Source organism: Nyctereutes procyonoides, unplaced genomic scaffold (assembly GCF_905146905.1).
Source record: "Nyctereutes procyonoides isolate TBG_1078 unplaced genomic scaffold, NYPRO_anot_genome, whole genome shotgun sequence".
NCBI lineage: Eukaryota > Metazoa > Chordata > Mammalia > Carnivora > Canidae > Nyctereutes > Nyctereutes procyonoides.
Window position 1 is genome coordinate 41,371,796 of NW_026575120.1, and position 21,195 is coordinate 41,392,990.

The following is a 21,195-nucleotide window of genomic DNA, read 5'->3' on the forward strand; positions in this document are numbered from 1 at the left end:
CCCACCTGCAGCCCCCCGTCCTACAGACCCCACCTGCAGCCCCCCATCCTACTGGACCCCACCCTGCAGGCCCCCTCCTACAGACCCTGCCCTGCAGCGCCCCCACCCTACAGACCCCACCTGCAGCCCCCCGTCCTACAGACCCCACCTGCAGCCCCCCATCCTACTGGACCCCACCCTGCAGCCCCCCATCCTACAGACCCCACCCTGCAGCCCCCCTCCTACTGGACCCCACCCTACAGCCCCCCTCCTACAGACCCCGCCCTGCAGCTCCCCATCCTACTGGACCCCACCCTGCAGCCCCCCATCCTACAGACCCTGCCCTGCAGCCCCCCTCCTACTGGACCCCACCCTACAGCCCCCCTCCTACAGACCCCGCCCTGCAGCTCCCCCTCCTACTGGACCCCACCCTACAGCCCCCCTCCTACAGACCCTGCCCTGCAGCTCCCCATCCTACTGGACCCCACCCTGCAGTCCCCCTCCTACAGACCCTGCCCTGCAGCTCCCCCATCCTACAGACCCCACCTGCAGCCCCCCGTCCTACTGGACCCCACCCTGCAGGCCCCCTCCTACAGACCCCGCCCTGCAGCCCCCCCATCCTACAGACCCCACCTGCAGCCCCCCCATCCTACAGACCCCACCTGCAGCCCCCCATCCTACTGGACCCCACCCTGCAGGCCCCCTCCTACAGACCCCGCCCTGCAGCCCCCCCCTCCTACAGACCCTGCCCTGCAGCCCCCATCCTACAGACCCCACCCTGCAGCCCCCCGTCCTACTGGACCCCACCCTGCAGCCCCCCCTCCTACAGACCCCACCCTGCAGCCCCCCTCCTACTGGACCCCACCCTGCAGCCCCCCATCCTACAGACCCCCCTGCAGCCCCCCGTCCTACAGACCCCCCCTGCAGCCCCCCGTACTACAGACCCCCCCCTGCAGCCCCCTCCTACAGACCCCACCTGCAGCCCCCCGTCCTACTGGACCCCACCTGCAGCCCCCCCATCCTACAGACCCCCCTGCAGCCCCCCGTCCTACAGACCCCCCCTGCAGCCCCCCGTCCTACAGACCCCCCTGCAGCCCCCCGTACTACAGACCCCCCCCTGCAGCCCCCTCCTACAGACCCCACCTGCAGCCCCCCGTCCTACTGGACCCCACCTGCAGCCCCCCCATCCTACAGACCCCCCTGCAGCCCCCCGTCCTACAGACCCCCCCTGCAGCCCCCCGTCCTACAGACCCCCCTGCAGCCCCCCTCCTACAGACCCCACCTGCAGCCCCCCTCCTACTGGACCCCACCCTGCAGCCCCCCCTCCTACAGACCCCACCTGCAGCCCCCTGTCCTACTGGACCCCACCTGCAGCCCCCCTCCTACTGGACCCCACCCTGCAGCCCCCCATCCTACAGGGCCCCATTGTCAGACCCCGTGGGTAGCTCCTGACCAGGTGACAGTGTCCTCAGCTCTGGTGAGGGCCCCTGGCCTGGCAACTCACACCCTAGGCCTTGAGGGGCGGCTGGGCTCCTGCCTGCATCCTGCCAGCTGTGGCCTCATGGGAGGTCCCGTGGGTGACTTGATACGGACGGCAGGGACCTCCCGAGGGCCTGTCGCCCCTTCCCTAGCTCCTGGGCCTGCCCCTGGGAGGCAGCAGCAGAACCAGACCAGGCCCACCCGCATCTCTGCTCGCTCAAACAGCCTGCGCCGCCCCAAGCCTAGCCCCGCAGCAGGGGGCCGGGTGCTCCCGGGGACACTGCCTGGTGGTGACCGATAAAGGACGCCGTGTGCACCGCCCCAGACGCCCGCTCCGAAGGCCTCACCGTCCGATCCAATGACTCCCACCGGCCTGCGTTTCCGGAAAGAAGCCACCGGGCACGGGGGTTGGGACACCACATCCACACCTACAGCGGCCACCGCCTGGGCCAAGAGAGGCCCCGCAAGGACTCCCCAGAACCAGGCCCGCGCAGCAGCTAACGAGCCCCCCGACCCTGCAGAGAAAGGGGCTCAGGCCCACCTCGCGGCGGGGGGGTCCGCTCCAACGCTGGCGGGCCGGGCCTGGAGGCCACCGCACAGGCTCACAGACGGGCCCGGCTCGGGGGCGGGGGTCAGCAAGGACGGGGGACCCCGGCCGGGGCGGGCAGGCGGAGCCAGGGGGTCACAGGGGGCCAGCTGTCCCGGCAGGGCCACGTGGGGCAGCCAGTCCTTCAGAGGAAGGCCTGCCCCCAAGCGAGGACCCCGCGGGCTCCAGCTGTGTGACTTCGGACGGGTGCCTCGGGCTCCCCATCTGCGAAATGGGCTACCGGGTACAGCAAGCCCTCTGGGGGGTGCTGTGGGGCCAGGGCAGGGCTGGCTCGGGGCAGGGGCACTCTTGGCACCCGGGATTCCCGCACATTCTGGAAGCCAGGAGGACGGAGCAGACCCGCCTGATGAGGCCCACGCCGGGGGCGGTGTCCCCGAGTCGGCACTCGGTGGGCTGGACAGGTCCCGCGGGCAGATGAGGCTAACGTGGTGCCGTGTCCCTGCGGCCCCCTGCTGTGTGCCACCGGTGGGTGCCCTCCCCATCCCGGCCACGGCCCTCCTTCCAGCCCCCCCAGCACGGTCCACCCCTCCGGTGGACCCAGGACCTCTGCACATGTCCCGTGGGTCCGGAACGCTCGCCCCCACTCAGCCTGGCTCCCGGGAGCCGCCGCCTCCTCCCCAGCAAGGCGCCCCCGGTCCCCGGCCCCACTGCTGCGTCCTGGGAGGGCCCAGACCCCAGCGGCACGGGAGCAAGTGGGCGCGGACGTTCTCATCCGTGGGGATGCTCGGGGCCCTGGCTCCCACGGCCCGTCCCCAGCAGCGGGAACAGCACTTGGGCTGTGGGAGGAGGGAGGGAAGGAGCCCGCGGGGCGGCCGGGCCATGTAGAGGCTCAGGGGGGACGCTGTGACACTTTGGTGACGAGTGCCCAGGTCACTGTATCCTTAGGACACCCCGACCCCACTGCCGCCCCGAGCACCCCCATCCCCTGACACGGGAACCTGGGGCATCTTGTTCCTCACCAGGCGAACCCTGAGCCCACTGGGGGCGAGGGCAGGGGGGCCCCGGGGGCTGGAGATGACGGGCTGCCTGCACCTCTACTTCTCAGCCTCTCCAGTTTGAGGGGAGGAGCAGAGAAAGCCCCTGGGCGCAGCGTGCAGGGCAGGGAGGCCGCGGGGCCGAGGCGCGGGGCACAGGGGCTGCACCCCCCGGGCTGAGGGCCCGGAACCCGCAGCGTGAACAGTTCCGTCCAAAGGAACAAAAGGGGCGGTTGCGTAACCCAGGCCAGATTTCCAGGAAGCAGGGCCCCGGCCGGCGGCGCAGGGAGCAGGCCCCGGTGCCCGGGAGGGAGGCGCCCGGAGCCGCGCGGGCACACAGAAAAAATAAACTGAAAACCTTGTTCAAAGGCAAGAGCCAGCCCCGTTCAGCTGACACACCTCAGGGCAATCACACCCGCCCTCCCCACCCGCAGGCAGGGGTGCAGGGGCGCAGGGGCGCAGGGGCGTGCGCCTTCCCGGGCGGCCTGACCTTGGAAACTGACGCCTCCCTCCGTGACTCAGTTTCCTCACCTGGGAAGTGGCACATAAATCCCCGGCCCCACCGGGCCACCCGGGACACGAGATGCCCCCAGGCAGCCATCCAGGGCCCGGGCAGCTGGCCAGCCCCACCGAAGGACGACCCTGGAGACAAAGTCACATGGGGAGGCGCACCCTGAAGTCCCCTCCAGACCCTCAACCACCAGCAGCGGTTGCCATGGAACCTGGGGGGGGGGGTGGGGACCTGCAAGGCTCAAGTTAGGAAGGGAAAGAGCGCGCAATCCCACGCTCCCGACACCCCGGCCGAGATCCTATCTGTGCTCGTTTGTCCCCGACACCCAGATTCTGGGGGTGCAGGCTGGGGTGCACCATATGGAAGCAGGACATGGTGGGGGGGGCGCTTGCTGGGGGCCCGGGGGCAGGGGGCACAGAGCTCTCCCTGGAGCCTGGGGTCCCCAGGAGGGGGACCCAGGGGAGGGGTGTCCGACGCGGTGCTACGTGGAGCTCCTACGGCCCCTTGGCTGCGAGCGGGGACAGGAGCCCATGGAGCAGGGGCACCAGCGACACCCCGGGTGCCAGGAGCATGTGGCAGCCCCAGGCCCACAGGCCCCCAGCGGGGAACTCACCGAGCTGCCGAGGGGCCCGGCCCCGCTCCTTCCCGACCGCTCCTGGCCTCCCACCGCCGGCTCCTTCCCTGTGCCCTCTCCCCGCCCCTGGCAGCAGGTGGGTGCCCGCCCCCACGGCTGGGGAAGTCTCAAGGGCAGCGGCGCCCGCAGGCACGCCCAGCCCACAGCGGCAGCACGCATGCCTGCACCAGGCACGGCCCGGGGCCCTGCACCCCCCACCAGGCAGGGCTGCGTCCTCAGGGTGACACCCACCCTCCGGGGAGCCCAGCTGTCGCGGGGGGGGGGGGGGCACCCAGGGTCTCCACCGTCCAAAGGCCCCGCCCCCGCCCCAGCAGCCTGGATTGACTCCAGGTGCGTGGCCTGCACCCGGAGCCTGGCAGGTGCCTGGCGCCCTCCCCGCCCGCACCTGCCCTCCGCCCCTTTCCGGTCGCGCCAAACCCAGAAGTGGCCACAAAAACAATGCCGAAGTGCGTCGCCGGGCCAGGGGAGCTGCGGGCTCGCCCCGAGTCCCCAGGCGCCCAGATAAAAACACAGACGGGGCTGGGCATGCGTCAGATACGCCAAGCCCGTCACTGGTCGCCCCGGGTCGCAGGAGGAAGGGCCCGCGGCAGGGAACAGCCGCCCCCCCTCCCCCCCGCCCGGTCTGCACCGGCAACCCGCTGGGTTTCATCAGTAGCCAGTCGTGTCCCTGGAATTCAGGGGGACAACCTAGTGGGCTCACGCAAAACTACGTCTCACGCACGCGTACTCCTGTGTCTTGATCCATCAGTGCATCACGGGAACTCCTCTCCCCCTGGAGGACGTGGGCCCCCCGGGCACTCACCACCCCACCCTGCCCCGGGCCCGGGCCTCCCACACGGGGTCACCCACTACAATGAACCCGCAGCTCCCGGAGGGCGGGAGGACAGGCCTCAAGAGCCACAGCAGGGCACCAGCGGCGGCGGGGGCGGTCCCACTGCAGGAACACTCGGAGCCTTTCCTGGGACAGGAGGTCCCCCAGGCGGGTGGCAGGGCGACCGTGTCCCGAGTCTGCGGCAGCGTGAACCCTGGGGCTGCGCATGTGTGGGTAGGAGTGAGCGCCCAGCTGCGGAGCCTGGACTGAGCTATGTGGGGGCGACGGCCGGGGCACTGAGCACGCACCCCCCGCGTGTGCAGGCGGGAGGGTGTCGGGCAGGGCGGAGGGGCCACCACGGCAGGGGCCGGCTGAGACCGCGCTTGTGGCCCAAGGGGCATGTGCTTTGTTGGCGGCTCCTGTCTTGCCACCGAGGCTGTCACAGGGGCCAAGGGACGGGCGGGGGTCACACTCAAGAGGAGAGGGATGCACGGCACCCTGGGGGCTCAGTGGGCTGAGGGAGGAAGGAAGGGAGGGAGGGAGGAAGGGAGGAGGGAGGAGGAGGGAGAGAGGATGAGGGAGGGAGGGAGGAGGGAGGAGGGAGGAGGGAAAGAGGGAGGAGGGAGGGAGGGGGGAGGGAGGAGGGAAGGAGGGAGGAGGGAGGGGGGGAGGGAGGAGGGAAAGAGGGAGGGAGGAAGGAGAGAGGGAGGAGGGAGGGAGGGAGGGAGGAGGGAGGAGGGAAAGAGGGAGGGAGGAAGGAGAGAGGGAGGAGGGAGGGAGGGAGGGAGGAGGGAGGAGGGAGAGAGGGAGGGAGGGGGGAGGGAGGAGGGAGGGAGGGAGGGAGGAGGGAGGAGGGAGAGAGGGAGGGAGGGGGGAGGGAGGAGGGAGGGAGGGAGGGAGGAGGGAGGAGGGAGAGAGGGAGGGAGGGAGGAGGGAGGAGGGAGGGAGGGAGGGAGGGAGGGGGGAAGGAGGGAGGGAGGGAGGGAGGGAGGGAGGAGGGAGGGAGGAGGGAAGAGGGCCACCAGGCGGCCTGATGACCCACCATCAACGCCTTATCAGCGCATTGCGATTCCCCATCCTGGCGGTCACCGTTGCCCGAGCAGTGGACGTTCCGGTGCCTAGGACGCGCACGTGGGCCCATTCCCAAGCAAAACCACTGACAAAAAGCACAGAAATGCAAACCCAGCGCGTCGTGGGTACACGTCAGGGGGGACGGCAGCTCACGCCGGGCAGGAGGGCTAAGGCTGCACCCCTGGGTCGCCCTCGGCGAGCACAGCCCGGGGACGCACGGATGCCAGCAAGGCCCTGAACGGGGAAGCACGAGATGCACGAATATGGAGGCTCGACCGCGGCCGGATCCACATGAAGCTGTGGGCCACGTGCCGTGGCTTCTCGTAAGCACGGTCTGCAGAAGCCCACGACGGCCCAGCCCAGGAGTGTGTTTGTGTGCGATGCTCCTGCGGGCGCTGGGCCCTCCCCCCCTGCAGGAGGCCACGGCCGCTCTGGACACCCCCGGACCCCCGCCCGCCGGCCCCACTCGTCACGCGGCCTCCGTCAACACTTCAGGAGGCGTCCCCAGAAGAGAATCGGGGGGCTTAACCCTGGGGCCCCCGAGGCCGGCGCGCGGCTGCCTGACGCTCACCCGTCCCGGTCTCCCGAGCTCTGGCTTTGCGTGTCTGCTCATATATCCCACGGGCTGTCGGAATCTCGGAATCGAGGTCGCCCAACGTCCGCCCGAGGCCTTCACGACAGAGCGCTGCCTCCCGCGGCAGGGTTTCTGGGGACGACGGGGGGGGGGGGGGGTCCCGCGGCAGGGTTTCTGGGGACGACGGGGGGGGGGGGGGGGGGGGGGGGCAGAGTCTGAACCCCGCAGAACGGGCCCCACGGGAGGCCGCTGACCTCCCGGCCCTGCGCTTCCCGTAAGGGGGGTTCCGGGTTTGCTGTGGTTCTGCTGACTCCTGGCGGGGCCAGGCCGAGGGGCAGCCTCCCCCCCCCCCCCCCCCGCCCCGGGGCCCACACGCCCGGCCAACTTCCCTGGACCAGGCACATGACCCCGCCAGCTTCCTTCTGCGCCCCGGGAGGCCACGCGGGGTCACGGCCGTTGGGCTACTTGCGGTCTGCAACTTGGCACATCTAAACTCTTTCACTTTCTCGCGAAAAACGGCTGGCAGGAACGCGGCCTTTAAACAAAACCTTCCCTCTTAGCCTATTTTCAGCCCCGAGGAGAAGTTCACACGCAAAAAGGGGACGGAGAACTGTCGGGGAGCTGTTTCTCTCTATTCGCCAGTTCTCAGCACCCCCCAAAGCACCTAACGGAAGTTGGGTTTGGGCTGGTTTTTATTTTTTTCTTCCTTTTCTTTTTCTTTCATTTATTTTATTTTTTTGTAGGATTTTTATTCAAAATCTGTTGGAGACACCAGAAAGTGGCGTCTGGGAGATCCCTGGGTGGCTCAGCGGTTTGGCACCCGCCTGCGGCCCAGGGCGTGATCCTGGAGACCCGGGATCGAGTCCCACGTCAGGCTCCCTGCATGGAGCCTGCTTCTCCCTCTGCCTGTGTCTCTGCTCCCCCCCCCCCGTGTCTATCATAAATAAATAATCTTTAAAAAAAAAAAAAAAGGAAAGCAGCGTCTGGACCCAAAGTCAGAGCTGACCGGCCTCCTAACGGGATTCGGGTGCACCTCCGCACCCTCCTCGGGCAATCCCCAGGACAGGCCACCGCGCCTCGTGGTGGGACCCGCAGGCCTGGGCCAGCGTGGGGACAGCGCCCGGACCCCCCTGCAGGAAACAAAGAGCGAGCAAGGTGCACAAGCCTCTCCCCAACCCCGCAAGAGCCCTCGGGCAGCCACACAGGACGTTCCTCATTCTCTCTGCACACGCGGGTCCCCGGACGGGACGCAGTTTCCGCCGAGGATGCAACTTTCTTCCTCGTCTTTCACGGAACCGCGTCCCGGTGCTCGCAGGAAAATACGTCGCAAGCAGAGCCGCCGTACGGGTCCCGGGAGAGCAGGACGAGGTGGGCAGAGCGGGGAGGCCGGAATGGCCCCGGCTCCTGACTCTCGGGGTGAGGGTGCCCCTCTGCACGTAGGGTGCACCCCACATGGGGGCAGCCCCCCCAAAGGCTCCGAGGCACTTGGGTGACCCGAGGGACACAGCTGCCTGAGGCCCCAGGCTCCCTAAAAAGATGCTCTAGGGGAGGCCGGGACACCCCAGACACACACCGGCAAGCTCCCGCCCTGACACGGAACCAGAGTCTTCTTCTCTGGGGCAGATTCCAGCCTGTGGACCCGGGGACTTGCGTTCACTGGAAAACACCTCCTCAGGCCCTTGCCCGGGAGACGAGCTGCCAGGCGAGCGCGGACGCTGGTGGGACTGAGCACCCGGCAACCCAGGAGCGGGCCCGTGGGCGCCAGGCAGCTGGCAGCAGGGGGCCGGGGCGCTGGCAGCCCACGCCGGACCGGATGGACATGGAGCGAACCGTCAGCCACTCCCGGACACCAGGCCGACGTGTCCCTGCCCCCGGGGCCCGGCCGCCGGCGGCGCGTAGCTCACCCCGGCTTTCGCTACGGCTCACTGTGCGAGGCTTGGCGCGGCTGGGGGTCCCCCTTAATTTGGGGAGGTTCCCAGAGGGCCCGTGACCGGTGGCCCGGGTGCGCCAAGCCGGAGCGCCTTTCCCCGGGCGCTCCCACCGGCTGCTCCCACCGCGGCTGCAAAAGCCCCAGGCCCGGATGTTGACTTTAGGTGCAGGAGAGAGAACGGGAAGGCCGCGGCGAGCGTGGACCAGAGTCGGCCTGTGGTCAGATCCAGGTGGGGCGGGGGCCCGGGTTCCGGGGAAATCTAGGACGCCAGGTCTTGGAGATGGCCCTGCCAGCAGCTGCAGACAGAGCCAGGGGCAAAGGTCACTGGAAGAGGGTCCCCCCCCGCCCCCGCCCCCGGCCCCCCTGCCTCGCACTCACGCGACCCAAGGCCAGGCAGGCCCGGGCAGCGGCCAGGGCTCCCGAGGCCTCCCGCTCCCAGCCCGGCCCGACTCCCGGGGCCCTTCAGAACCAGAGCTGCTCCTTCTGCCTCCCAAACCCCCGCCCCTGTTCCTCTGCATGGCTGCAGCTTCGCCCACGTGCGGGGTCACGGGGGACGCGTCACCCCCGGGCGGCCCCTCGCTGTCCCAGAAGCGCCCTCGGGAGGCACCGGGAGGGACCCCTGCGCTGCCGTCCTGGCAGCCACACGGCCAGGAAGGCCACGGGGCCGTGCACCTGGGCGGGCTCCGGGTGGGACAGACTCCGCCGGCCACCACCTCGCACCCCTGACCCGCTCCCCTCAGCCCCAAGGGCACGAGTCTGGCCTAACCTCCCTCATCCTCATTCCAAACACAGCCGCACCCCGGTTCCAGCGCATGCGTCACGCCCCACCCACGGGGGCACCGTCCACCCGTGCGCTGCCTCCCGGACTCGCTGCCTGTCCCAGGAGCGGGTGTGAGGGCGGCCGCCCCGTCCCCACCTGCTTCGCTCCCCCCAAGGGCAGGTCGTCGGAGCAGGTGAGGCGCAGTGGAGGGAACGGGAACCTGAGCTTGGTGGGGGATCCTGGCTTCCCCGCCACTGCCCCGGGCCACTGCGCCATAACTTGGTCCCAGCAACACTGCCCCCGGTGGGGAGTGAGCCTGCACCCGGGGCGTGGCCCAAGGGAGCCTCAGGGGCACAGGGCGGTTCCCAAACCCCCCCCCCCCGCTGAGGGTGCCCAGCAACCCTCCTGGAGCCCCTCCCGGAGCCGCAGAAAGATGAGGGCCCCACAAGCTCCAGCCTCACGCCACCCCTTCCCGGCGCGTGACCGTGGGCCGGCCCGAGCCTGATGCTCCGTGTGCTCGCGATGCTTCCCCAGCCTCCCCGAGACTCAGTTTCCCTCCCTCCATCCACTCCACACGCCCCTTTAAACTGGGGTGCCCTAGGGGCTCCTGCGGTCCCCATCCTGGTGAGCACAGGTGAACCAGGCCACGGCTCCTGCATCACCGACGTTTCCAGCGCTCGCTCACGTGGGCCTTTATATCCGGGTCCCCCTCGGCTTTTACTGAAACCACAGGCGTTGAGTGTGACCGAGTGGAAGGCCCCCGCTACCGCCCGCAGGACTCCCGAGGACTTCCCCGGCCTCCGGAAGATCACGGATCACAGAACGAGGACGTTTGCATGTCTCTGCTGCCCGAAGCAAGGGAACGTCATTGCCACTGGCGACTGTGCTGGCGTGGGATGCACAGACCCCGGCGGGGCAGCCCGGGTGCAGCCACATGCACGCGCACGCTCCCGGGGTCCGCGACTTCCAGAGAACACAGGCCTCCCCTCACCAAGCAGCGCCTGCGCCGGTGCTCCGAGGCGGGCCGCAGCGAGGGAGTGGTCGGCACCCAACCACCCCGCACGTACCAGCGCCGGGGCAAGGAACTCGCGCCGAGGCTGCCGTGGGAGGAGCCGGCGGCAGAAGCCAAGGCCTCCAGGTGCTTCCGCGAACCTTCGAGGCAGAGCCCGCACCCACCACCTGCCATGCGCAAGCCCGAAACCGACGCTTCCAAATCCTGCGATAAGGGAGCGACGTGACAGGGGGTTCCTTCCGTCGTCTCAAGGTCCCGGTGCCCCGCTCCACGGCATCGCTTCCTGACTACCCGGGGCCTTTGGGAAATTCCGTCACGGCCACTGGTGAGGGATGTGACTCGTGACTCAGGCAGCGGCGGCTCATGGGCCACGGGTCCCGACAGTCACGCCGTCCTGGTGTTGACCTCCCCACCCACCACCACTTCCTCCAAGTGTGACTGGAGGCAAAGCAGAACCAACAAGGTCCGAGAGCACGTCCGCACGCGCATGCATGGCATACAGGTGCACACGCCAAACACGCATGCACACGCAATGCCGTACACGCAGGCACATGCCACACACGCCGTACACACACACACGCCCTACACACGCACACGCCCTATACATGCACACGCCCTACACGTGCACATGCCGTAGACATGCACACGCCATACACATGCACACGCCGTACACACGCACATGCCACACACGCCGTACACATGCACACGCCGTAGACATGCACACGCCATACACATGCACACGCCGTACACACGCACATGCCACACACGCCGTACACATGCACACGCCGTACACATGCACACGCCGTACACATGCACACGCCGTACACATGCACACGCCATAGACATGCACACGCTGTACACATGCACACGCCATACACCATGCACATGCACACACCATGCACACGTACTCCATGCATGCACACACGGTACACGCACACCATACACATGCACATGCACACGGACACCATGCACACGCACTCCATGCACGCACACACAGGTGCAGCTAACAGGACCCAGTCTGGAAACTGGCCTCAGCCTGTGTAACCTGACACCTGATGTCACCTGCGACAGAAACCGCCCATTGTCTTCACTTTAATTATAAACAGAGAAGTCTGTAAATAGCCGCCTCAAATTTCAGAAGCTATTCTACACCACCCGTGCTCCCGCGGGAGAAACCACAATAGCCAAGCACAAACAATCTGGGCGTGAGCCCCAGGGGCCAGGGAAGGGCTCGCACCTGCGTCCCCTGCAGACGCTGGCAACGCCCGGAGCACCTGACACAGGGCCACCACCAGGCGGGGACACGGCCTCCGTCATAGGCAGAAGCCACTCTGAAAGAATGAGCTTCTCGGACACAGGGCAGCCGCACTGGCCCCTGGGGTCGTCCCCGGGCCGAGGCCGCCGTGTGCTGCCCGGGAGCCCTGGCCACGCCCAGGCTAGTTCACATCTGCGCAGTGAAGGGCATCCTGGTGAAAAGCCACCTGCACCCGGAGAGTGCCCAGGCCCGTTCCTGCGCCGCTGCGACGGACACTGGCTGGACGCTGACAGTCGAGTACAGACGGGGCGGGAGAAACCGGCAACGCCGTGCCCGGGGCGTCAGTGACAGCCTCAGTGGACAGGCCTGCAAGCCACCTGCCGGCCAGAGGTCGTGCACCACCCGCGCCCCGACCCGGGCTCCCCGACGTCTCCCAGTAGGGCTCGGGAGGAAGGGGCCCCCTACGTGTCTGTTGCAGGACCTGCACCCTCAGGGAGCAGATGGCACACTCCGGAACCCGTCAAACCAACTGTCCCCGGCCAGATGGCAAGAGAACAATGGTCAGAAACAAACCTGCAGAGGCCTTGACCGCCCCCTTGCATCCGCGGCACGAACAAGGCTTTCTCCCGTGTCTCCCGTGTGCCCAGCCAGCGGCCGAGACTTCGCAAGCTCCGTTCCATCAGCTCCTCGCCGCCACCCGCCCGGGGGTGGAGGCCCAGGCGCCAGAGGACTGCGTGCGAGGTCCTGCAGGCCTCCAGGTGCGTCGTGACCTGCGTGGGCCATCCCCTGACGCTGGCCCCGGGCTCGCAACCACTGAGGTGTTCAGCTCGAGCACGCATCCGGCACCATCCCCCTGCCCCTGGCCGACAGGCCGACTCTCCGGGCCCCCCTTGTCCGCGGGCCCCCAGGAGGCTCAGCCCGTGTCGGACCCATCAGCCAAGTCAACGTTGACAAAGGCCAGGTCGCCTCCTGCAACCAGCCTGCCAGCTGGGGTGTGAGGACTAATCAAACCGCACACCCCACTTCATTAACCCCTGCAGTAACCGGAAGAAAGATCTGCAGCAGAACATCCTAGAACAACGGCCACCAGGGCGACAGCCCAGGGTTCAGAGCGTGTCCCAAACACCCCACACGGTCCCAGGGACCCCCCTGCCCCGCAGACAAAGCCGCTGTCAGGGCGTCAGGTCACCAGGTCAGGCCCGAGCATGTCACCAGGTCCCGCCGGCAGGGCCCATCACCGCCCCAGAACCGACCCAGCGGCTCATGGGCTGAAGGAGCCGAGCCAAGGTGTTCCGGAACGTCTCGGGAGGGAACCTGGCACCTGGGACGCCTATGGAGCCGGTGAGCACCCGGCCGGGGGGAGGCCCGGGGGCGGGAGGGGGTGGACAGATGGCAGCTGGACCTGGGGCCACTTGCACGGCTGCAGCAGGGGGTGTTCGCAGCCCGGAGCCCACGGCCTCAGGTGGCAGGAAGGCGGCCACAGGCCCCCACACCTGAAGACTGACGAGCCGCCACGAGCATCAAAGACCGAGCGTGGAGGGGAGGCCCAGGGGCTCACCGAGGACACGGGGCCAGGGCGCCCGGGGCTGAACCTCACTGGGCATTCCCCACTTCCACGAAGGCCTCCTTGGGGTGTCCAGGTCACCCACCTCCGCAGGCCCCTGGGACGCCGTGACACGAGTCACCTCGTGGCCACGTTCCGCCCCGAAGGAGACGGCCTGAGACCCCTGTGGTCACGGAGGCAACCGACTAGGAAACCCAGGCTGACGTCCGGGATCAGGAAGACGGACGTTTCGGAGGCAGACCTGGCTCTGACCACTATGGAACGTGTGCAGATGGCCGGCAGCTGAGGCCAGGCGTGGGTGCAGAGGCCCATGAGCGCAGCAGTGGGTCCCATCTGAGGCCCCGAGGGAGCCACGTGGAGGAAGGGACGAGCCGGGAGCCCGGACGCGGCAAGGACTCACCTGTTCCAAGCGCCCCTGCGCACAGCGGCGAGTCACCACCTAAAACGAGAAGAAACAGGGTCAGCAGACGGGCTCCCAGGAGAAGCCGTGTGACGTCGGCTAGGGCCCGGCCCCGACGCCGAGCCCCCGGGACCCCCTACTCACGGCCACGGTTTCCGCATCACAGACGCTTAAGGCCCTGCAGCTAAGACAATCCCGACCGTGTTCTCGGCTTTTCCCAAAGTCCAGTTGTTTTTACAGCATTTCGTGACAACCCTGGAGCCTTCTGCAAAGAGAAGCACCCTGTGCTCCTAGGCAGATTTTGCAGATTTTCCTCTCCCGGGAGGGGACTCCCAGGCCAGGAAGCTGGGGGCCAGCGGGAGCCCGGCCACGACCGGGAGATGCAGGCCTGCCGGTGGCCTTCAGGCGCCCCCACGGCCACACCCGAGCTCGTATTCCCTACGCAGTGGACGCCTGCCCTAGATCCCTTCCTGCGAGTGGAACGGAGTCGCGCGGGGGCTCAGGAGGCCGAGCAGGCGAGGCAGGAAGAGCGTGGGCACACAGACGGCCGGCGCGGGGCAGGCGCTCAGGCTCCAGGACCTGCCTCGGTTGGTCCTGGGGGCGGCTCACACCTGCCTCAGTTGGTCCTGGGGTGCCAGGACCCTGACACCTGCAGGCGCTGCCCGCCCGGGGCCCCTCGCACCCCCGTCCTCAAAGCAAAAATGTGCACAGCAAAGGAGAGACCCCAGGGACCTAGCTGTCCTCGCGGGCTGCCGTGGGCGGCAGCGCGACCTTAGCTCCCGCCATGCGGACTATTTATAGCCGCGCAGCTTATCTTAGCAGTTCCTGAGGGAACATGACACAGGGTCATTCGCTCGTCTGGGACACACATTGCTCCAGCAGGACACTGACTCACACCCTCGTCTGGGGCAGGGCCCCGTCGCCGGCACCCACCCGCTCCCCTGCCCACACCCCTCCACACCCAGAACCCTGACCCAGGCCCGGCCTCCCGGCTCTGACCCCCCACCCCCCAGGAAAGGGGCACGTCTTCACGACATGCGTGTCCTCAGCTCCATACACGTAGGTGTCACAGCTTGAAGACTGGGGGAGGGGAAGTGTGAACAAATAAACATAAAGCCCAAAAAAAGAGTCTCTGGAAATACAGGAAGTTACGGGCAGGCGCCCTCAGGGTGGAGGCGGCCGGACAGGCAGGCCCTGGACACAGGACACGCGCTCGCTCCACGCCTGCCAAGGCCCTGCAAGCAGCTGGGGCACCTGACTTTCTGCATTCCGTGCCAGGGACAGTATTCAGCGATTTAAAAAAAAAAAAAAAAAAAGGAAAAGAGAAGACACAGAGGAACCCCAGTGCCTGTCGCCAAGATAAAGAAGCCAGTGAGGCTGCTGCAGCGTGAGTCCAGCTCCGGCGGAGGCAGCACTGCAGGGACAGTCGGGGGACCGGCGGGGGCCTGGGGCGGGCGGGGGGGTCCCCGGGGCGTGGAGTGTGCTTCACAAGCACGGACTGTGTGTGTGCGCCGGCGGCGAGCCCACAGGAGGCGCGGCCCAGAGAGGAGCCCACGGCACAGCGGGGCGTCGCCGGACACCCTGGCCCCACGACCACTCCTCGGACGCCGTGGACGCCCGGTATGGTAACGGGGAGAGCAGGAGGGAGACCAGAGTTCCAGCCACTTCTCTGTGGGCCTAAACCACCCTCAAAAATAAAGTCTGTCCCTTCCGGGTCCGTTCACTGTCGGGAGCGTGCTTGTCGCTGTGCAAAGGGAGCAGTGCCAGGCCGCGGCCCGACCCACGAGCCTCTCAGGGGCGGCCACCAGGCGTCCCGTCCAGGGAGCAGGGGAGTCTGAGTCACCCAGGCGCCCACCGCCTGTCCCCAGGGTGTCCTCGGGGAACAGGCCCCAAGCCGGGGCTCCTGGGGGCCTCTGGTCTCCAGGACCGACCACAGCCCCACCACCCGTTCCCACCCGCACGTCACAAAACGCGAACAGGAACCGTCCAAGGGCTCCCGGGAAGCTGCAAGTGAGCTCACACCCGGAGCCACCCCGTTCGGAAAAGACAGAGAGGCCCGGGGGAAAGCCTCCCGTCGCCAAGGGGAGAGCAAAGATTCACATCAGGAACGGCGGACACGGGGCGGTCCGGGTGGCCCAGTGGTTTAGTGCCGCCTGCAGCCCAGGGCCTGATCCTGGAGACCCGGGTTCGAGTTCCACATCAGGCTCCCTGCATGGAGCCTGCTTCTCCCTCTGCCTCTCACTCTGTCTCTCTCGTGAATAAATAAATAAAATCTTTAAAAGAAAAAAGAACGGTGGACACCTAATTTCGCAGACCATCATCAGGTGGGCACCACGGGCACGTGTTCCTCGCACCAAAGCCCAGGCCGGGAGCCACATGAGGACACGCTGGTTGCGTGTCAGGCCTCTCCCTGGAGTCAGGGGCTGCCGTGGGAGGGTGCAGGCCACCCGCCTTGCTCCTGGGACATAGGTGGTTATGTCCTGGGCGCCCGGGGACTCCCTGCAGCCCGACAGCCTGACCAGGGGCCCGGGGCACGGCTCCAGGCCTGTCCGCCTCCTCCCCCGACCTGGGGCCGGCCCGCCCGCTCCTCAGACCAAGAGGCTGGGTAAGCTGAGCCATAGGGGCTCAGGCCGGGTCAGCACCAGCCCCGCACGCTCACCTGCTCTCTATCCCCGTCTCGCTGTGACCTCAGCTCACACGCCCAGCGGCCCATCTGCCGTCCCTTCACCAAAGGAAACTCAGTGTCGCTAAACCGCTTCCAGGCGGGCCTGGCTCCCCGGCATGCAAGGGCGGACGCTCCTCGGCATCGGCTTCTGCAGGCACCGATCCTGCCTCCCCAGCGGAGCCAAAACGCGGCAGCACCTGCCGGGCGATTGGGGACAGCAGGCGGGCCCCGACGCGGCGACGTTCCGGGGCCGTCCTACAGCAGGACAGCCGCAGACCCTGCGAGCGCGGCCCGGGCCGGGCGCTAGGAGAGGACAAGGCAGCAGCCCGGGGGCCCGGGTGGGCCTCCTCGCCGGTTCCCTCCCGCTCTGGAAGGCGGCCTGAGCGAGCAGAGTCCAGGGGAGAGGCCACAGGGGACAGGGCGGGCTGGCGGTACCAGCACCCCTAGTGGCGATGAAAGCCCCAGAGAGGTCCCTGGGAGGCCGGCTCCAGGATCACTTTATGGCCTGGAGGCAGCTGCGTTAGGGGAAGTCACCGTAACCAAGAACAACCCTAAACAAACAGGACTGCGCCCGGCCACACCTGGCTCCGCTGCACCTGCAGCCCGGTGGTACTGAGCGCTCCCCGCAAGCCAGCAAGTGGGCGGGTGACTGGGACGGGGGGCGGGGGGGCTCGCACCCGGAGCCCCTGCGCCCCGGGAATGGGAGTGTGGGTGTGAGCGCTGGCGGGTCCACACGTGACCCAGATGGAGATGGAGTGTGCACGCTCACACAGCCCCGGCCTGTCCAGGGGCTCGGCCCACACCCCCGGGGGCTGACCCAGGCCGGCGGCTGAGGCTCCAGCTCCGGGGGAGTGGGCAGGACACGGCCCCTCTGTCTACTTCTGGAAATTACGGTCCTGGGAGAGAAATTACAGTTCATTCCCCTCCACGCTCTACGGAGATCGTTTCCTTTCCCCTGGCCCCGCACGCAACGAGCTCAGATCTGTTGTCAGCGCTTACTGGATTTTGGCTTTGAAGGAAGCCCCAAGAAGCGGAACGCGTGCGGCGTTCCTGGAGCACACGTGGACGACTGAGGCACCGAGGCACCGCGCGGCCACGTGCACATTGGAGGGTGATGCTCGTGGACCATCCCGGTTGCGCTGGGCACGAGTAAGTCCACAGCCGGGTTCTGGATAAACACGAGACCGTTTTATTCGCCCATTACATAAGATGGAGCAGAGATAAAAAATTCCATTTTGTTTCTAAGCATCGTTACTGGTGATCAAATACGGGGGGCAGAGCGATGACAGGAGGGGAGCCCCTGTCCCCGGCGCCGACATTCGGAGAAGAGCTCAGATTCCACCCACGGCGGCCAGAAGCGAGCCCCACAGCCCCGGCACCTCAACGGCACCTGTTCCCTCCGGGTGCTGGAGGCGGGAGCCCAGGATTCACGCGTGGCACAGCCGGTTCCCCGCCCGAGCCTCCGCCTCTGGTGTGCCCATGGCCGTCCCTCTGTGTGCATTTGTCCCGATCTCTTCTTTTTTTTTTTTTAAGATTTTTATTTTATTTATTCCTGAGAGACAAAGAGAAGCAGAGACACAGGCAGAGGGAGAAGCAGGCTCCATGCAGGGAGCCCGACGTGGGACTCGATCCCAGGACCCTGCGGGCATGCCCTGAGCCCAAGGCAGACGCTCAACCGCTGAGCCCCCAGGCGTCCATCCTCGCTTCTTCTAAGGATGCCAATCCCATGGGATCACTCCAGCCCCGTCACCATACCTCAGTCACCTCCTAGGAGGCCCCATCTCCACGTACAGCCACATTCTGAGGTTCTGGGGCTCAGGGCTTCCATGTGTGGATGTGGGGCAAGGGCACAACCAGCCCGCAGCACCCTCCATCGAGGGCCTGACCCGGCCAGTGGAGAACTGAGGTCAGCACGGACGGCCCCACAGTCCACTGGGAGCCGGGTCCTCTAGGCAGGGCCAGGAGGGCGGCCACGTGGGCAAGGGGCTCGGTTCCCCGGTCAGGTCCCCCCGGCAATGCTCCTCCGGGAGGGCGCTCCAGTGAGGTGGGGGGGCCGGGGGCAGATGCCTACACAGCCCTCTAAGTGGGGACGGCATCAGTGCAGGGAGACAGCCCTACAGACGCCGACGCTCGGGACTCCGTTAATCCACCCGCTTCCTTCAGGCTCTCCCTGGGGCAGGACAGCCCCAGTCACCCGTGTGGCCCCATGAGAACACATGCCCCCCGCCCAGCTAAGCCTGCCCTCCAGGGCTTGCCCCGCACAGGGCCAGAGCGTGGGGGAACTCATCTGGATCATTTCATTACATTTTGCCTTGAAGTTGGCAGGCAACTCCTGGAGGTTGTACTTTTCCTTTAAAAAACAAAGAAAGAAAAGAAAAAAAAGAAAAGAAAAGAAAAGAGAAAAGAAAAGAAAAAAGAAAAGAAAAGAAAAAAGAAAAGAAAGAGGGGCACTCTGTCTCTGCCTCTCTTGGTCTTTCATAAATAAATAAATTAAAGAAGGAAGGAAAGAAGAAAAGAAAAGAAAAGAAAAGAAAAGAAAAGAGAAAGAGAAAATAAGAAAAAAGAAAGAAAAAGAAAAAGGAAAGAAGGAAGGAAGAAAGAAAGGAAGAGAGAAAGAAAAAATGAAAAGAAAATAAAAGAAAAGAGAAAGGAAAAAAGGAAGGAAGGGGAAAAGAAAGAAAGAAAGAAAAAAGAAAGAGGAAGAGAGAAAGAAAGAAAAAAGAAGAGAAAGGAAGAAATAAAGAGAAAAAAAGAAAAATGAAGAAAGAGAAAGAAAGGAAAAAGAGAAACAAAGAAAAAAGAGTGAGAAAGAAAAAGGAAGGAAGAGAAAGAAAGAAAAACAAAAGAAAGAAAAAGGAAGAGAAAAAACAAGGAGAAAGAAAAAGGAAGAAAGGAAGGAAAGAAGGAAGAGAGAGAAAGAGAAAGCAAAAAAGAAAGGAAGAAAGGAAGGAAGGGAAAGAGAAAGAAAGAAAAAGAAAAGAAAGACAAAAAGAAAGAAAGAAAAAAAGAAAATGAAGGAGAGAGAAAGAAGAGAAAAAAGGAAGAAATAAAGAGAAAGAAAAGAAAAAGGAAGAAAGAAAAAGAAAATAAGAAAAAAGAGAAAGAAAAAGAAAGGAGGGAAGGAAAGAAGGAAGGAAGAAAGAAAAAAAAGGAAGGAAGAGAAAGAAATGAAAAGAAAGAAAGAAAAAGAAAGACAAGAAGGAAGAAAGAAAAAAAGAAAAGAAAAAGGAAGGAAGGGAAAGAGAAAGAAAAAGAAAAGACAAAAAGAAAGAAAAAAGAAAAAGAGAAAGGAAGAAATAAAGAGAAAGAAAAAGGAAGAAAAGAGAAAAAGGAAAAAGAGAAACAGAAAAAGAAAGGACGAAAGAGAGAAAGAAAGAAAAACAAAAGAGAGAAAGAAAAAGGAAGGGAGGGAGGGAGGGAGGGAGGGAGGGGAGGGAAGCCCAGGTTTGTGGTCGTCGCCCTGGGGACCAGGGCCAGCGGGGCTCTGTGCTTCTAGCGACTTCTAGAGCCCAGGGCTCGGCGCCCGCTGCCCAGGGCCCGTCACAGGCGGGTGTCGAGGCGGCTTCCCGGCCGTGGAGGCAGGAGGCCCAGGGCCGCGGCCACGTCCCCCGGGTCCAGGCAGACGCCTGCCCACGCCCGCGGGGCACAGAGAGGAGCTAAAGCAAGTGCTGCTCAGCGCTCGGCCGTCGCCAACACTTGCCCGAGGCCAGAGGTCTCCGGCGGGTCTAGGGTCTACGCGGGCCGGGGTCCCCTCGTCTTCTCAGGGCGGCCTCGCTCAGGGGCCAGCTCGCTCTCCCGTCCCGGCGGGGCCGCCCGCACCTGCTGGAGGGTCTCACCTTCCAGGGGCCCCCGGGGCGACGTGCCAACACACGGGGTTGCCCACCCCCCACACCTGTGCGCTCCTTCCAAAGCTCGCCCCCCGGCCGGGTGGGGGGAAGCAGGTATGTCTTCAGGGCCGGGGCACCGCTCCCCCTGGCGAGTCACCTGGTCACCCTGCCCCCTCCCCCGAGGGGCCAGAGCAGAGGGCAGGCTGGCACCCAGGACACGGTCCTCGGGTCTGTCCCAAGGGTGCAGGGGCCAGGCAGCTCCCATGGAGGGTGGGGGGCTCAGTGGGGGGCCCAGTGGGGGGATGGGCCCCTCTGTCACCTCAGAAAGCCCGAGGCGGCGAGGACACGGAGACGGTGACAGCCGGTGTCCACCTGCGTCTAGGGCAAAGGCCACCAGTGGGGGACAGGGGTCCCCGGCGGCGCAGCAGGTACAGGCCCCGACGCGCTCCCCACCGTGGTCAGGCCCACGGTTCACCTCCAGGCCGACAGGCGGACACTCAGGACATGTGACTTCTCCAGCTGTGCTTCAATTTTAAACAGAAAAGGTATTTTTGAATATAATATAGTGTAAAGGGCACAGAGTCAGGCTGGAGAGCGGAGAAGTGTCCTAGGACGTTGCCCTAGAGGCGCACCCCCTGTCCTCCCCGTGCTCCAGCCCCCCAGGTCCTCTCCAGCGACCTGACCGCCCCCGGGGGGGGGGGGCGGGCTCTGGACTCAGGCTCCCTCAGCCAGGAGGGGCACGACCACCCCGCCTTCCCCTCCTCCTCCTCCTCCACCTCCCCACCCAGCCCCCTCCCTACTGAGCCCCTCCACCCTTAGGCCCTTCCCTGCTCAGGGCCCTCCCCACCCAGTCCCCCCACCCAGTCCCTCCCCATCCAGCCCTCCCACTAAGTCCCTCCCCACCCAGCCCGTGCCCCCCACTGAGCCCCCCACACACCCTCCATGAACAACCACAGTGGGGGGTCTCGGCAGCCAGGGAGATGGGGGGTCACCCCCCAGCCTGGACCTGGATGGGACCCCGAGCAGCCAGCATGCCCAGGGCGCCCAGGGCCAGGGGAGGCGGAGAGCCCTGAGGGCGCAGGAAGGGCACACCCCGGCCTAACCTCCGACACCTCCCACCTGCTCATCTCTAACCCCATGGC

The 21,195-nt window shown here is 65.7% G+C and overlaps 1 protein-coding gene across 14 annotated transcripts in view; it reads right to left on the reverse strand.

The window, feature by feature from the left end:
• The window catches only part of TNS3 (tensin 3), a 159,743-nt gene that overhangs the window by 92,452 nt on the left and 46,096 nt on the right, over positions 1-21,195 (reverse strand). For 7 of the 14 annotated variants that reach the window (XM_055334625.1, XM_055334619.1, XM_055334624.1 and 4 more), the window contains one exon: positions 13,562-13,600. The exons of 3 other annotated variants lie outside the window; for them this stretch is intronic. Coding sequence is in view for 4 of the 11 variants with exons in the window: in XM_055334619.1 (XP_055190594.1) it covers positions 13,562-13,600 (39 nt within the window). In the remaining 7 variants the exon portion in view is untranslated. Of the gene's footprint in view, positions 1-4,163; positions 4,236-6,637; positions 6,657-13,246; positions 13,266-13,561; positions 13,601-16,220; positions 16,343-21,195 lie in introns of those variants that run through there. 4 more of the 14 variants (XM_055334620.1, XM_055334630.1, XM_055334621.1 and 1 more) reach the window with 4 other exon arrangements.